At 38.0% G+C, this 16,644-nt stretch overlaps 1 protein-coding gene across 2 annotated transcripts in view; it reads left to right on the top strand.

The window, feature by feature from the left end:
- DNAH14 (dynein axonemal heavy chain 14) overlaps nt 1–16,644 on the top strand; it is a 394,303-nt gene that overhangs the window by 205,828 nt on the left and 171,831 nt on the right. For both annotated transcript variants that reach the window (XM_061382365.1, XM_061382363.1), the window contains 3 exons: nt 1,509–1,598; nt 7,686–7,820; nt 14,748–14,951. In XM_061382365.1, coding sequence (XP_061238349.1) covers nt 1,509–1,598; nt 7,686–7,820; nt 14,748–14,951 — 429 coding nt within the window. The remainder of the gene's footprint in view (nt 1–1,508; nt 1,599–7,685; nt 7,821–14,747; nt 14,952–16,644) is intronic.

Genomic DNA, 16,644 nt, shown 5'->3' on the forward strand with positions numbered 1-16,644 from the left:
TATGGCTCATAGAAATGGCACAAAGATAATTTAAAGTTATGATTTTAATATTCAGTGTGGAATAATTCAGTCTCTTATTTAATGGTGTATTTTTGATGGCTTACACAATGACCAATCAATCATATATAACACACCCACATAGGAAGGCATGTTATTAAAAAATACCCTGTAGGTGTGCTGTTTATTGTTTATTTGTGATACAAGAATCTGAATTGCATGTGGAATAAGTTGGAATCTATACAACTTATTCACATTACTGTCTTTAGCAGTATTCAACGTGTGTAGGGATCATTATCTCAGAGCAACCAAAGAATAACCTGAGAATTACTAAAACCATATCATGTTATAAGAACTACATATATTTTGTCATCCAGTTAACTCCAATGAACATCTTATACAGCCATAAATATTTTAGGTCAGGATTATGATTTTATTTCAAAACCTTCACCAGGTGGGATGACCCGAGTATATCTGAAGATGTCTTCTTTTATTATCCCAGTTCTTCTGATCTTCTGTGCATCCCATGCTATCTTTATTCCACACTTGTGTGACTTTTTCACTTGTATCCAGGCAGTATCTAGGTTTGTATTAGTAACTGCAGAGATTCCTAGTTTCTACATCTGAAACTGCAAGCAGTGAAGGCCATAAGTGGGCAGTCTCATCAACTTTGTTTGGAAGAGGTTGCTTTTCAAAAATAATTTCCTACCTCCAGTTAGCCTTACATAGAGTCTATTTTTCCTCTGTTTGTACAGTCTTGCTGAGTGTGTGTGTTTTCTTTGGCTGCTTCCCATTGTAGGAATGCAAGGAATGAGAAATGGTGTAGGAGAGGCTAGTGAGAAAAAGGATAAATCATACTTTTTCTGTAGACATAGTTACCAATTATATCAACATTGAAGTAAACCCCACTTTAGGAGGAATCATGCTGCCCTATAATTCCTGTGTTGAAATAGTAAATATCTTTCAAAGGTGCAGCCACTTCCTGGGATGATCTAATGTATAACCACGTCAAGTTTTTCATCTTGTAAATTTTGCTATCTTAGAATATTCCTAACATTGAAACAGTAAAACAGTCATTACAAAATTGAAATTCAACTTTAATGGTGATTAAACACAGATTAACAAATAAGCAAAAATAAAAATACTTATCATTGTTCTCCTTTCAAAAAATTCCACAAAGATATAGAATCTTTTACCTTTTCTTCACTGTAGGATCATTAGACAATTATACTGTGGTAACAGCTAGTTCTTAAATGCATCATAAAGCATGTCTTAAATTCGGAGAGGATCTATGAATTTGCTACCAGGGGGTCCGTGATCATAAAATTTTCTGTGTATTTTACTTTGGTAGGGGAAGTAATGTTTTCATTATTTTGGAGTTGGTGAACTAAAAAATTAAGAAATACCATCATAAAGTGCTGTATTTGCTACCTAGAGAGGTTTTGTAAGATTACATATTAAAAGTTTAATTTGCAATGAAATTTAAATTAATGTATTTTTTTTTCTTTAAGAAACTAATAGAGATTGCAACACAACACTTGGGCTTACATCAGTGGCCAGCTCAAAAAGAGAGAATCATACAGTTTTATAATCAACTTCAGGTAAGTGTAGAATGTCATGTTAGCAATTTGCTTCCGTGTTTAAATAGGTGTGATCAAGGAAAAATAAAATTATGATAAAAGATATCTACTATAATGTTCTTCAAAGTAAAGTTGTTTGTTAATTAACTGTTTATCTAGACTTTGTTATTTGATCCCTCACTTTCAGTTCAGTTCAGTTGCTCGGTCATGTCCGACTCTTTGCAACCCCATGAACCACAGCACGCCAGGCCTCCCTGTCCATCGCCAACTCCCGGAGTTTATACCCAAACTCATGTCCATTGAGTTGGTGATGCCATCTAACCATCTCATCCTCTGTTGTCCCCTTCTCCTCCTGTCTTCAGTCTTTTCCAACATCAGGGTCTTTTCAAATGAGGCAGCTCTTCGCATTAGGTGGCCATAATATTGGAGTTTCAGCTTCAGCATCAGTCCTTCCAATGAACACACCCAGGACTGATTTCCTTTAGGATGGACTGGTGGATCTCCTTGCAGTCCAAGGGACTCTTAAGAGTCTTCTCCAACACCACAGTTCAAAAGCATCAATTCTTCTGCACTCAGCTTTCTTTATAGTCCAACTCTCACATCCATACATGACTACTAGAAAAACCATAGCCTGCACTAGATGGACCTTTGTTGACAAAGTAATGTCTCTGCTTTTTAATATGTTGTCTAGGTTGATCATAACTTTCCTTCCAAGGAGTAAGCGTCTTTTAATTTCATGGCTGCAGTCACCATCTGCAGTGATTTTGGAGACCAGAAAAATAAAGTCCGTCACTGTTTCCATTGTTTCCCCATCATTTGCTATGAAGTGAATAGGATAGGATGTTATGCTCTTAGTTTCTTGAATGTTGAGTTTTAAGCCAGCTTTTTCACTCTCCTCTTTCAGTTCTATCAAGAGGCTCTTTAGTTCCTCTTCGCTTTCTGCCATAAGGGTGGTGTCATCTGCATATCTGAGGTTATTGATATTTCTCCCGGCAATCTTGATTCCAGCTTGTGCTTCTTCCAGCCCAGCATTTCTTATGATGTACTCCTTTTCCAATTTGGAACCAGTCTGTTGTCCATGTCTGGTTCTAACTGTTGCTTCTTGACCTGCATACAGGTTTATCAGGAGGCAAGTACGGTGGTCTGGTATTCCCATCTCTTGAAGAATTTTCTATAGTTTCTTGTGATCTACACAGTCAAAGGCTTTGGTGTAGTCAATGAAGCAGAAGTAGATGTATTTCTGAAACTCCCTTGCTTTTTCAACGTTCCAGTGGATGTTGGCAATTTGATTTCTCGTTCCTCTGCCTTTTCTAAATCCAGCTTGAACATCTGAAAGTTCTCGGTTCACATACTGTTGAAGCCTACCTTGAAGAACTCTGAGCATTACTTTGCTTGTGTGTGAGATGAGTGCAATTGTGTGATAGTTTGAACATTCTTTGGCATTGCCTTTCTTTGGGATTGGAGTGAAAACTGACCTTTTCCAGTCCTGTGGCTACTACTGAGTTTTCCAAATTTGCTGGCATATTGAGTGCAGCACTTTGACAGCACTGTCTTTTAGGATTTGAAATGGCTCAGCTGGAATTCCATCATCTCCGCTAGCTTTGTTTATAGTGATGTCTCCTAAGATCCATTTGACTTTGGACTCCATTATGTCTGCCTAAACACCATCATGGTTATCTGGGTCACTAAGATCTTTTTTGTATAGTTCTTCTGTGTATTCTTGCCATCTCTTCTTAATATCGCCTGCTTCTGTTAGGTCCATACCATTTCTGTCCAAGGAGGCAGGAGGGGATGTCAGGCTATATACAAGTTTGCAACAAAGGGAGCAGGCAGTGTGAACATCAAAGATCAGCTATCAAGTTAAGGGACTTAGCATTCTGTGTATGGGAAGATGCGGGCCTCTGGGTTCCCTGAACTCATTCATTTCATAGGAACCTCAGCTATCTGGGGCCAATCCTGTTTTCTTGTTCACCTTAAGCAGTGGCGGCTGGCCGCTTCTTGCATTTCCCCAGCTCCTCAGCAGTCATCATGGTGGGTGGTGCAGGGGTAGGGTCACAGAATCCACTGGATCACAATTTTGGGAGCCATCATTCACATTTGAAGGCCAGAAATCACCGATGGCTATGACATTTCTTGCTTGTTGATATGGCAGCGGGTATTTTCATTTCACACTATTTAGAAATATTCATGGTATACAGTTGTACAGGAGACTTTGTTAATGCAATAATCTTTATTGATCTTTTTTATGGCTTGTGTTTTTGTGTCCTGTTTTTAGAAATCTTTTCTATCTTGTCTCATCAAGGTTTTGTCAGTAATTTTTCTGAAATTTTTAGATACTTGCATTTCTCACTTTTAAGTTGTCTGCGGTTTATTTTTCATTAAAATGTCAAGTAGGAATTTCGTTTTCCCTGTAAGAAAGTGAAAAGAGGAAGTTTTATTCTGACTCTTTGTGACCCCATGGACTGTAGCCTGCCAGGCTCCTCTGTCCATGGAATTCTCCAGGCAAGAATACTGGAGTGGGTTGCCATTCCCTTCTCCAGGGCATCTTCCCAAGCTAGGGATCAAACCCGACCCAGGGATTGAACCTGGGTCTCCTGCATTACAGGCAGATTTTTTACCATCTGAGCCACCAGGGAAGCCCTTTCCCTGAATGGATAACCAGTGTTCCTAAGACTTCTTTACTGATATATGATTTCTCATATAGTAAGTTTTCATATATAAAAGGATTGATTTCTTCTGTACTTTATTATTTGTCCTGTATTTCTATCTTTGTGACAACACCGCACAGTCTTAATTATCATAGGCTTATAATATGTCTTTATATCTGTTGGCACCACTTAGAGTTGCTGACTGGGTCTGAAAATTAAACTGACAAAAACAGATAAACAGGAGAACCTACACATTTTATTGCATTTTTATATGTACACCAGAGTCTTCACAAAACAATGAAGACCTCAAAAAATGATCAGAACAGGATGCTCTTTTACCTTTTAGGCAAAGAAATGTAAATTTGTGGAAAATTGACACTCAGAGGCCATATAATCTTCTCTGAGGTGCAGTTTGCATTGGTTTAGGGAGGGAGGCAAGTTAATGGTTGGCTTCTACATAAGAAGCACAGGTATGGTTATCAGGACTGAATTCCAAATTTATAAAATAGTTCTATATAATCCCTTATCTGTTTCATGCTGATAATTACTCAGGAAGCAAATGAAAAGAAATAATTCCTTTCTGCGGAAACTCACATTCAATGACCAAATTTTCTTGGTAAAGTGTTTGGACAAAAAGAAGGTAAGGGAGATAGAGTCAGAAATCTTTCTGAGTCAGTTTTTGAAAGGCTTTTCCAGTGCTCAGTAATACCAGATGCCTGTGGATGGTAGGAAGTGTAGAAGGTCCATAGAATTCCTTGATAATCAGCTCATTTTTGAGTGACTCTTGCATTAAAAGGTTGACACCATTGTCACGTTGCACATGGTCCAGATATTCAAACACATGACACAAATTACTTTCAACAGATGTGATGGTGTGCCTAGAGTTAGTCAGTCAGATTGAAATAGCGGGGCCATAGCTTGAATAGTGTTAATATCAGTGAAACACCACCAGTAGACCCAATAGAAGGGATCAAAGATCTGATGTAGGATCTGCCAGGTGTAAGTGGGGATCATTCATGCCCTATGCAGTGTGGCTTCTCTCACTGAGACAACTGTGTCAACTTTTGGTAGGAGTCACCAGTCTGAAGTTCAGTGGTAGCATCAGAAACACACAGTTCTTTATTTTGTGCAGTCTGTGATGGTGAACATGTTATGACATCCAGTGTGATGTTGCATCCAGAAAGCTGTCATGGCAGCCTGGGAAGAGAAATTGATCAGCAGCTTAATTCTAATTCTGGGTAATCTCATCAGAATGGGTCCTCACCATGGGCCCTTGAATGACTTAGGTAGTTTGATCAGCAGCTACCATTTGTCTCCACAGTACAAAGCCCCATATAGGATTATCTTTAATCTTCTGTTCTGTAGTTTTCCAAATGGCACACCAAATAGACCATCAACAAAAGCCCAAGAATTGGAGTTCTTCCCAGGGAGCAAAATAAACAAGACTTCTTTTGATTTTTCATAGCTGACTCTGAGGCTAGACATCAAGAGACTTCAGGTTTCAGCTTAGTTTAACCATCAGTAAACCAGACCAAAGCGTTTGTGGAAATCTTTGTGAATCAAGGGTCAACTGAGCCATCAGCTTTGCTTTAGGAGTTTAAGTGGGGTATAAAATTGCTCCCAGAGAAATAGCTGCCATTCTTTCATATAAAGCCGTGATGCCCCAGGACCAGCTAGCTGCAGTCCTGAATATATAATTTCCATTTGACAAGCAAGGCTTTTTGGATCTTTCTCACCTTGCCAGTTATAGAATGAGACTATCAGACCAGAGAATCACAAAGCCTTCATGAAGGTATAGGGGTTGAAATGGAAGTAAAAAGATGTTTTAACTTTATCCATATTTAAATTTTAATGTATATGTGTGAGACATTGTTAAAAATAGTTATTTCTTCAATGTTCTTGCAATAGTCCAAAGGAGATGGTGAGGGGCCCACTCTGATGTTTAGCATCTGACCCACTCAGTCCATTTGGACTGCTCTAACAAAACACAATAGATTGAGTGGCTTACACAACAGACTTATTTCTCACAGTTCTGGAGACTGGGAAATTCAAGATCAGAGTGCTGGCAGGTTTTATTTCTGGTGAGAACCTTCTACCTGCAGATGGTGAGCTGCAGGCCACTTCTAACACTGTCCTCACATAGTAGAAGGAGAGCAAACTCTCCTTTCTCTTCCTTTTCTTATAAAGACACCATTCCAACATGCGGTCCACCCTCATGACCTCATCTAAACTTGCTTACTTACCAAAGACCCCCACCTCCAATACTACTGCACTGGGTGTTAGGGCTTCAACATTTGAATGTTAGGAGGACACAAAAATTCAGTTCACAACACCAAGGTAAGGCAGGCTATTGTGGTTGGGATAAAGAAAAGATGGTATCATGCAAAAGTTTTCAAAGAGATTAGAGAATGAAAAAGGCAAGTATTATACTTCAGACAGTTGATGCTATGCTGTACTTAGTCACTTAGTCATGTCTGACTCTTTGCGACTTCATGTACTGTAGCCCGCCAGGCTCCTCTGTCCATGGGGATTCTCCAGGCAAGAATATTGGAGTGGGTTGTCATGCCCTCCTCCAGGGGATCTTCCCAACCCAGGGATCAAACCCAGGTCTTTTGCATTGCAGGAGGATTCTTTACCAGCTGAGCTACCAGGGAAGCCCAGACAGTTGGACCTAGTGGTTTTATTGACTAGATTAGGGAGAAGGAAACGGCAACCCACTCCAGTGTTCTTGCCTGGAAAACCCCAGGGACGGGGGAGCCTGGTGAGCTGCCGTCTACAGGGTCGCACAGAGTCAGACACAACTGAAGCAACTTAGCAGCAGCAGCAGGGAAATAAAAGAAAGAACAAATGTAGGGGAAAAAAGATACAGATTAGATTATGTTGACTTTGAAAACGATGTGTGACATCCAGATGGAAGTATTTAGTAGCACACTGAAATTTCACTCTGGCATTTAGAATCAAAGACTGAGAAAAACGTACATTTTTAAAAGGAGTCATTAGAATTCAGATGATAGTTAAAGATACTCAAATGGATGAAATTGGATAGGGACAATGTGGAGGAGAGAGAGACAAGGATGAATTAGGGAAGATTAACATGGAAAGGACAATCAGAACTCAAAAGAGAAAAAACAGAGAACAGGAAGCCCAGATAAATCTTACTACAGAAGTCAATCACAGAGAAAGGCAGAGGAGTAAATGAGAATTAGAAAGTGAAATAAACTATTAAATATAAAGAATGAAAATCATTCTTTGAATATCAAAATTGGGAGACTTATGGTGATTTTAATATTTGCCTAGTCAATAAAACAGAACCCAGATTACAACTGATTGAAAAATAATTTAAATGAATGGTCCATGGATATAGTCAGAGATGTATTTGTAAATAAAAACTTTGAGGCTTCAGCTTTGTTGAATAATCAGTAAACTAGAATTAAGCCATAAATCTGCAATTCTGTTTTAGGCTTGTGTTGGTGTGATGTTAGTGGGTCCAACAGGAGGAGGAAAAACAACAGTCAGAAGAATTTTAGAAAAAGCATTAACACTATTACCAATTGAAGAATTCTTATTGATTGAAGAAAGGGACTCTATTTCACAGGTAAATATTCTACTAAATAAAATATTTCTCTTTTTGTTTAGGTCTTATTTTATACTTCAGTAAAAATTTTTTACTTCGGTAACACTTTTTGTTCTCTTTACAGAAGTATGTTTTTTTACTTGTCAAATTTCTTGCTAGGAATTTTGTAGTTAGGAGTCACTGTAGTGAACAAGATTTTTTTCATCTGAATCTCAAACTGATAGATGCTAGTTAAAATTATAAAATATATATGTTGTATTTAGTCATTTTACCTAATTGACTAACAGTTTTAATTTTTGTTTAGGTAATCTATTGAATTATCTTCATTCTTCAGTTTAATATGGTGTATCACATTTCATTTCTATTTCATTTATTTCTAGCTGATTTTATGATTTATTTCCTTTTACTAACTTTTGGTTTCACTTGTTATTCCTCTAGTTGCTTTGAAATATCTTCAAATGACTATAATTTTTTCCCTTTTCTAATATTTATATATTTTTATCTTATTGAATTGATTAACTCTCCAAGACAATGTTAACTGTAATACTTGGTTCCTTACATTATCTAAAATGCAGTTGCTATGTCTATATTTAATACGATTTTGCTCTCAGTCTATAATGGGTATTCTCTATCACACATTGGAAATCACCTTTTAGTCTCATTACATTTCGGTTTTTGACTCCTAGAATTTATGAAATTATTTCTCAGCATGTATTTTTAATATTTTATCTGGTTAATTTATAACTTATCTTGATAGACTTACTAGTGTTGAATTGTCCTTAGATACCTAGAATAACTCCTACCTTTTCAAGACATATTTTTATTCAATATAAAATTAGACTGTAATAAATAGTATGCATTTTAATTATCTTACTTAAAGATTCGTGGTTGGTAATATAGTCCAAAAGGCTAAGAAACTCAGGTTCTCAATTACGTGGATTCTTTTAGTGTGCAATATCCTGCTTCAAAACCATTCGTGTGGCAGCTCATAATTCTTTATCCATTATCAATAACTGTTAATTCTCAAGCAATTATTATAATTAGTAATAGGTAAATTATCACATCAATAATAAAAATAAATAATATTTATGCAGTACTAAATATGGACCAAATACTAGTGAAAACACCTTTACTTGAATTATCTCATTCAGTCCTTACAACTCAGTGGGCAGAAATTTGTTTTATTAAAAATATTTTTTATATTGCAAAAGAAATATGTACCATTGTGAGAAATTTATAACAACTGCAAATACTTTGTTATATTTCTTTTCATTATTTTTTAAACTAAATATATTTATAGATAATTGAGATAGTACTATGTATAAATGATTTCAAATTTTCTAATGTTGGCTTTTTCACCTAACGTTATATGCTGAGAATTAACCCCATCATTAAAAACTTCTGCAACATCATTCCAATAAGTATATTCTGTATATATGACTATGTGTGCATGTCTGCTAAATCACTTCAGTTATGTCCAACTCTTTTGTGACTCTGCGGACCGTAGGCTGCCAGGCTCCTCTGTCCATGTTACTTTCCAGGCAAGAATACTGGAGTGGGTTGCCATACCCTCCTCCAGGGGATCTTCCTAACCCAGGATTCAAGTGCACATCTCTTGTATCTCCTGCATTGGCAGGCTGGTTCTTTACCACTAGTGCCACTGGGAAGCCCACATATGACTATTTGTTGTTTTTTTGTTGTTCAGTCACTAAGTCGTGTCTGACTTCTTGCGACCCCATGGACTGCAGCACGGCAAGCTTTCCTGTCCTTCACTGTCTTCTGGAGTTTGCTCAGACTCATGTCCATTGAGTCGGTGATGCTATATAGCCATCTCATCCTCTGCCACCCTCTTCTTTTGCCTTCATTCTTTTCCATCACCAGGGTCTTTTCCAGTGAGTTGACTGTTCCCATTAGGTGGCCAAAGTTTTGGAGCTTCAGCATCAGCCCTTCCAATAAAAATTCAGGATCAATTTCCTTTTGGAATGACTGGTTTGATCTCCTTGCAGTCTAATGGACTCAACAAGAGTCTTCTGCAACACTACACTTCGAAAGCATCAGTTTTTCGGTACTCAACCTTCTTTATGGTCCAACTCTCACATCCGTACATAACTGCTGGAAAAACAATAGCTTTAACTATATGGGCCTTTGTTGGCAAACTAATGTCTTTGGTTTTTAATATGCTGTCTACGTTTGTCATAAGCCTTCCCAGTTGGTGCTAGTGGTAAAGAACCTGCCCGTCAATGCAGGAGATTTAAGAGATGTTGGTTCAATACCTGGGTTGGGAAGGTCTGCTGGAGAGAGGCATGGCAACCCACTCTGGTATTCTTGTCTGGAGAACTCCACGGACAGAGGAGTCTGGAGGGCTACAGTCCATAGGGTCACAAAGAGTTAGACACGACTAAAGCGACTTAGCACACATGCATGCACTAGTTTTGTCATAGGTTTCCAAACCTGAGTCTCTCCTGCATTGCAAGTGGATTCTTTACTATCTGAGCCACCAAGGAAGCACTGTGTATGACTATACTATAATTTATTTAGTGATTCTTTCATGTTTATTATTTTATATATGCTGCTGCTGCAAAGTCGCTTCAGTCGTGTCCGACTCTGTGCGACCCCATAGATGGCAGCCCACCAAGCTCCTCTGTCCCTGGGATTCTCCAGGCAAAAATACCGGTGTGGGTTGCCATTTCCTTCTCCAGTGTATGCATGCATGCTAAGTCGCTTCAGTCGTGTTCAACTCTGTGCAACCCCATGGCCAGCAGCCCACCAGGCTCCTCTGTCCACAGGATTCTCTAGGCAAGAATACTGGAGTGGGTTGCCATTTCCTTCTCCATTTTATATGTGAGGGTTTTAAAATATAATAAAAATATTTAGACTAATGGCAAGATCTTAGGTAATGGAATTGTTTTGATATTCCTCCTAGATTCAAAACTTTTCCTAATTGATCTGTTCAGGACCTTCTCTCTATTTTAGTTCAGTTCAGTTTATTTCCTTATCTTGACTTCTTTTCCCTCTTCATCATCGGAAACTTCTATAATGCTTGTACTAGATGCCCTTATGTATGTTTGTGTCGTTGTGGCTCCGATATTAAAGAATTGCCTGCAATGCGGGAGACCTGGGTTCAATCCCTGGGTCGGGAAGATCCCCTGGAGAAAGGCATGGCAACCCACTCCAGTATTCTTGCCTGGAGAATTCCATGGATAAAGGAGCCTGGCGGGCAACAGTCCATGGAGTCGAAAAGAGTTGGACAAAACTGAACAACTAAGCACACAAACACATCCTTTAAAAAAACGTCTGTACCTCGAGTTGGATGGTTCTGTGATGGGTATAAATTCATCATGCACTGCAAAGTAAAATTCAAGGGAATTTCATGTATCATGTAATTAACCATTTTAAGATGTACAATTTCAATATCATTTAGTGCATTCACAACATTGTGCAATTACCACCTCACTCGGGTTTCAAATTTTCCAGAAGAACACCCTCTACCCATTAAGAAATCACTCCCCATTACCTTTTCTCTCCATTCTCTGAAAACTATTGGTTGACTTTCTGTCTGTATGGATTTGTGTATTCAGATTCAGTTTAGTTCAGTCGCTCAGTCATGTTTGACTCTTTGAGACCCCATGGACTGCAGCACGCCAGGCCTCCCTGTCCATCACCAACTCCTGGAGTTTACTCAAACTCATGTCCATTGAGTCAGTGATGCCATCCAATCATCTCATTCTCTGTCGTCCCCTTGACGTGGGGTAACACCTCTTGGCCGCTGCCCCTCGAGCATGGGGTCCTCCCAGCTTCTGCCCCTGGCCTAGCCCACGACTGGTTGTTTAGGGGTATATTTTTAAATTTCTATGTATAACTTTTGTTACTGATTCCTGTTTTTATTCATTTGCAGTTGGAGAAGAATATTGATTTCAATATTCTAAAATGTATTGAGAGTTGTTTTAACAAGGTAATTTCAATAGTCCTATCTTCAAATTTGCTGATTCTTTTTCCTGGCTGCTCAAATTAACTGATTACCTCTGCTGAAATTTGTTATTTCAGCTATTGTATTTTCAGCTCTGTAATTTCTATTTGGTTCCTTTTTATAATTTCTGTTTACTTATATTCCCTACTTTTTTTCATATCATTTTACTAATTTCCTTTAGTTTTTCACTATGGTTTTCTTCATCTCTTTGAGTATATTTACTACAGTTAAAATCTTTTTTTATTATGTTCAATATCTGAGCTTCCTCAGGGCTGTTTTCTGTTTAGTTTATTACTTTGGATGGACAGATTTTCATGTTTCTTTGTATTCCTTGTGATTTTTTTTTATTGTTGAAAACTGAGCGTTCATAAAAAAAAAAAAGCCACATTTCTCAGGCTTTACAGGCTTTCTGTCTGCTGGGATAGTTCTTCACTGATCTGAGCCTAAGGATCAGCCTGAGATGAAAGTATAAGTCTTTTCACTGTTTTTTTTTTCCCCCTGTGGCTGCATCTCTACTGGGTCTGCATCTGATTTTCACAATTCCCTTGTATATGCAGCTGCTTTTGAATGTTTTAATCTCAAACATTCTTACCTTAGCTTCTCCCTAGAGCCTTAGATGGTCTGTTGTATGTCTTCATCCGAAATTTCTTATTTTAGGCTTCTGTGGGTCTGTAGCCTTCTTGCAGCTTTCACAAGAAATGCCTGCCACTCTTCCTGCTTGAAATGCATAATAGAGACACAGATATCTGTTATTCCAGTAGCCACCAGACAGATTGTGTATGTGTGTGTTCAGTCGCTAAGCCGTATCTGCCTTTTTGCAACCCCATGAACTGCAGCACTCCAGGCTTCTCTGTCCTTCACTGTCTTCTGAAGTTTGCTCAGATTCATGTCCATTGATTCAGTGCTGCTATGTAACTATCTCATCGTCTGCCTTCTCCTTCTCCTTTTGCCTTCGATCTTTCCCAACATCAGGGAAATTAGAACGTTGTAAATAAAGTCTGAGTACCAATTATGACCTGAAGCTTAAAACTATATCTTACTCTTCCTGACTTCTATATCCAACTCTGACTCCAGACAAAATACATAATAGCTCAAATATTGATTGTGTTCCTGGATGAGGCATAATGGGATTTTTTTAATGGAAAGTTTTTTAATTGAAATATAATTTATTTACAGTTCTGTTAGTTAAGGTGTACAGCAGTGATTCAGTTATATATGTGTGTGTGTGTGTATATATATATATTCTTTTTTTACAGTTTCTTCCACTATAGGTTATTACAAGATACTTATTTCCCTGTGCTATATAGTAAGCCCTTGTTGGTTATTTTAAATACAGTAAAAGTGTTAGTCACTTAATCATGTCCAACTCTTTGCCAACCCATGGACTGTAGCCCACCAGGCTCCTCTGTTCATGGGATTTTCCAGGCAAGAATACTGGAGTGGGTTGCCATTCCCTTCTCCAGGGAATCTTTCCGACCCAGGGATTGAACTCAGGTCTCCTGCATCACAGGCAGATCCTTTACTGCCTGAGCCACCAGGAAGCCCTTTATATATCGCAGTGTGTATATTTTAATCCCAAAGTCCTTGTCTCTGCCCCTCCTTCCTAGTTGGGAACCATAAGTTTGTTTTCTATATCTATGAGTCTATTTCTGTTTTGTAAATAAGTTCATTTGTATCATGTTTTAAGATTCTGTATATAAACAATATCATATGATATCATTTGTCTTTCTCTGACTTCCTTAACTTAATATGACAGTCTCTAGGTCTATCTCTGTTGCTGCAAATGATGTTATTTTATTCTTTTTATGGCTGAATATATTTATATAATATATAGTAGTATATATATTATTTATACTGAATATATGTTTATATTTCATTGTATATATATATATACATACATATATATATATATGAAATAGAAAATGTTCATTTTCTATTGCTGCTATAACTAATAACCACAATGACATGGATTAAAACTACACTCATTTATTATCTTCCGGTTCTGGGAGTCAGATGTCCAGTATGGATCTCACTGGGCTATAATCCAGATGTCAGCAGGTTGAGTTCCTTTCTGGAGGCTCTAGGGAAGAACTCTTTCCCTTGTGCATTCAGGTGTTGGCATAAATAAGTAGGTCCCATTTCCTTGCTGTCTGTCAGCGGGAAGCTGCCTGTGCCTTCTGGAGGCCCCTCTCAGATCTTTGCACACTGTCCATACCTCTAGATCCTTGTGTACTGCCCTGTTTCTGATTTGCTGCCTTGCTTTCCTCTTCCAATTTTAACTCATGCAATTAGATTGAATTCACTTGGATATTCAGGATAATTTTCCCATCTCCAAATATGTCCCTTAATTACATCTACAAAGTCCACTTAGAAGCATGATGGTTTCTTTTTTTTTTTTTTTTGTCCCATTCTTTTCCTAGGGATTCATTTGTGTGTCTGTGAAAGCTGCACAGTCGTGTCCAAATTGTTTTCGGCCCCACGGACTCTAGTCTGCCAGGCTCCTCTGTCCATGGAATTCTCCAGGCCAGAATACTGGAGTGGGTAGCCCATCCCTTCTCCAGGGGACCTTCCCAACCCAGGGATCAAACCCTGGTCTCCCGCATTGCAGGCAGATTCATAACCATCTGAGCCACCAGGGAAGCCCAAGAATACTGGAGTGGGTAGCCTGTCCCTTCTCTAGTGGAACTTCCTGACCAAGAAATCAAACCAGGGTCTTCTACATTGCAGGTGGATTCTTCACCAGCTGAGCTATCAGGGAAGCCTCATTTGTAGTATTCATAATTTTAAAAAATAATTATTTGGATATAATGGCTAATTTTAATAAGTCAACTTTTATTATTTCTTGCAAAGCGCTACCTTTATAAAGAATCCTTCTTTCAAGCAAAAGATCTTTCCTAAAACCTCTGGTAGGAATGATACAAAAAAATTAGACAATTTTTCTATAGTCAGTGTCTTTAAAAATCACACTGGATTTTTCTCAGATTTCAGGAAGAAGAGGAAAAATAGATATTTGTATTTTAAATCCAAAGTGTATCACTCTCAGCGAACTATATGGACATCTGGATCCTAATACTATGGAATGGGCTGATGGATTATTATCAGCAACAATTCGGAATTACGTATATTTAAACACTACAAAATACTCAAACAAAGACAGCGAATCAAAAATCTCAGATTCTGCTAATGTAAGTTCAGTATGGAAAGTTTATTTTGTTTCACTATTATAGATTATTTCATTGTTTATCTAATGTTTGATATCAAAGTTTCATTAGATACTTACTAGCATATATTTTAGACGTCTCTAATTTTAAAATTATTATGATCAGTTTAAAAAAGGGAAAAGTAATGAGCTATTACAAAACAGAAAATGTACCTTGTGGATTTTGGGGGTTTTTTAATTAATTTTTATTGAAATAGAGTTGCTTTACAATGTTGTGTTAGTTTCTGCTGTACAGCAACGTGAATTAGTTATACATATAAATATATTGCCTTGTTTTTAGATTTCTTCCCATTTAGCTCACCCAGAGCACTGAGTAGAGTTCCCTGTGCTATATATTAGGTTCTCATTAGTTATCTCTTTATACACAGCAGTCTGTATATGTCAATTCCAGTCTCCCAATTCATGCCACCCATCCATTCCCCCCTTGGTATCTATAAGTTTGCTTTCTACATCTGTAACTTTATTTTTGTTTGGTAGATAAGTTCATTTTGCACTCTATTTTTTAGATTCCACATGTAAGCAGTATCATATATTTGTCTTTTTCTTTCTGACTTAACTTCACTCAGTATGACAATCTCTGGTCCATCCATGTTGGTGCAGATGGTGTTTTTATGGCTGAGTAATATTCCATTGTATATGTGTATCTTTCTTTATCTGTTCCTCTGTTGATGGACATTTAGGTTGCTTCCATGTCCTGGCTATTAGAAATAGCGCTGCAATAAACATTGGAGTGCATGTATCTTTTTGAATTATGGTTTTTTCCAAGTATATGCCCACAAGTGGGATTGCTGGGTCATACGGTAGTTTTTTTTTTTTTCTCTAATTTTATTTTATTTTTAAACTTTACATAATTGTATTAGTTTTGCCAAATATCAAAATGAATCCGCCACAGGTATACATGTGTTCCCCATCCCGAACCCTCCTCCCTCCTCCCTCCCCATACCATCCCTCTGGGCCGTCCCAGTGCACCAGCCCCAGGCATCCAGCATCATGCATCGAACCTGGACTGGCAACTCGTTTCCTACATGATATTTTACATGTTTCATTGCCATTCTCCCAAATCTTCCCACCCTCTCCCTCTCCCACAGAGTCCATAAGACTGTTCTATACATCAGTGTCTCTTTTGCTGTCTCGTACACCGGGTTATTGTTACCATCTTTCTAAATTCCATATATATGCGTTAGTATACTGTATTTATGTTTTTCCTTCTGGCTTACTTCATTCTGTATAATAGGCTCCAGTTTCATCCACCTCATTAGAACTGATTCAAATGTATTCTTTTTAATGGCTAAGTAATACTCCATTGTGTATATGTACCACTGCTTTCTTTATCCATTCATCTGCTGATGGACATCTAGGTTGCTTCCATGTCTTGGCTATTATAAACAGTGCTGCGATGAACATTGGGGTACACGTGTCTCTTTCCCTTCTGGTTTCCTCAGTGTGTATGCCCAGCAGTGGGATTGCTGGATCATAAGGCAGTTCTATTTCCAGTTTTTTAAGGAATCTCCACACTGTTCTCCATAGTGGCTGTACTAGTTTGCATTCCCACCAACAGTGTAAGAGGGTTCCCTTTTCTCCACACCCTCTCCAGCATTGATTATTTGTAGACTTTTGGATCGCAGCCATTCTGACTGGTGTGAAATGGTACCTCATGG

This window comes from Bos javanicus, chromosome 16 (genome assembly GCF_032452875.1).
Source record: "Bos javanicus breed banteng chromosome 16, ARS-OSU_banteng_1.0, whole genome shotgun sequence".
Lineage (NCBI taxonomy): Eukaryota > Metazoa > Chordata > Mammalia > Artiodactyla > Bovidae > Bos > Bos javanicus.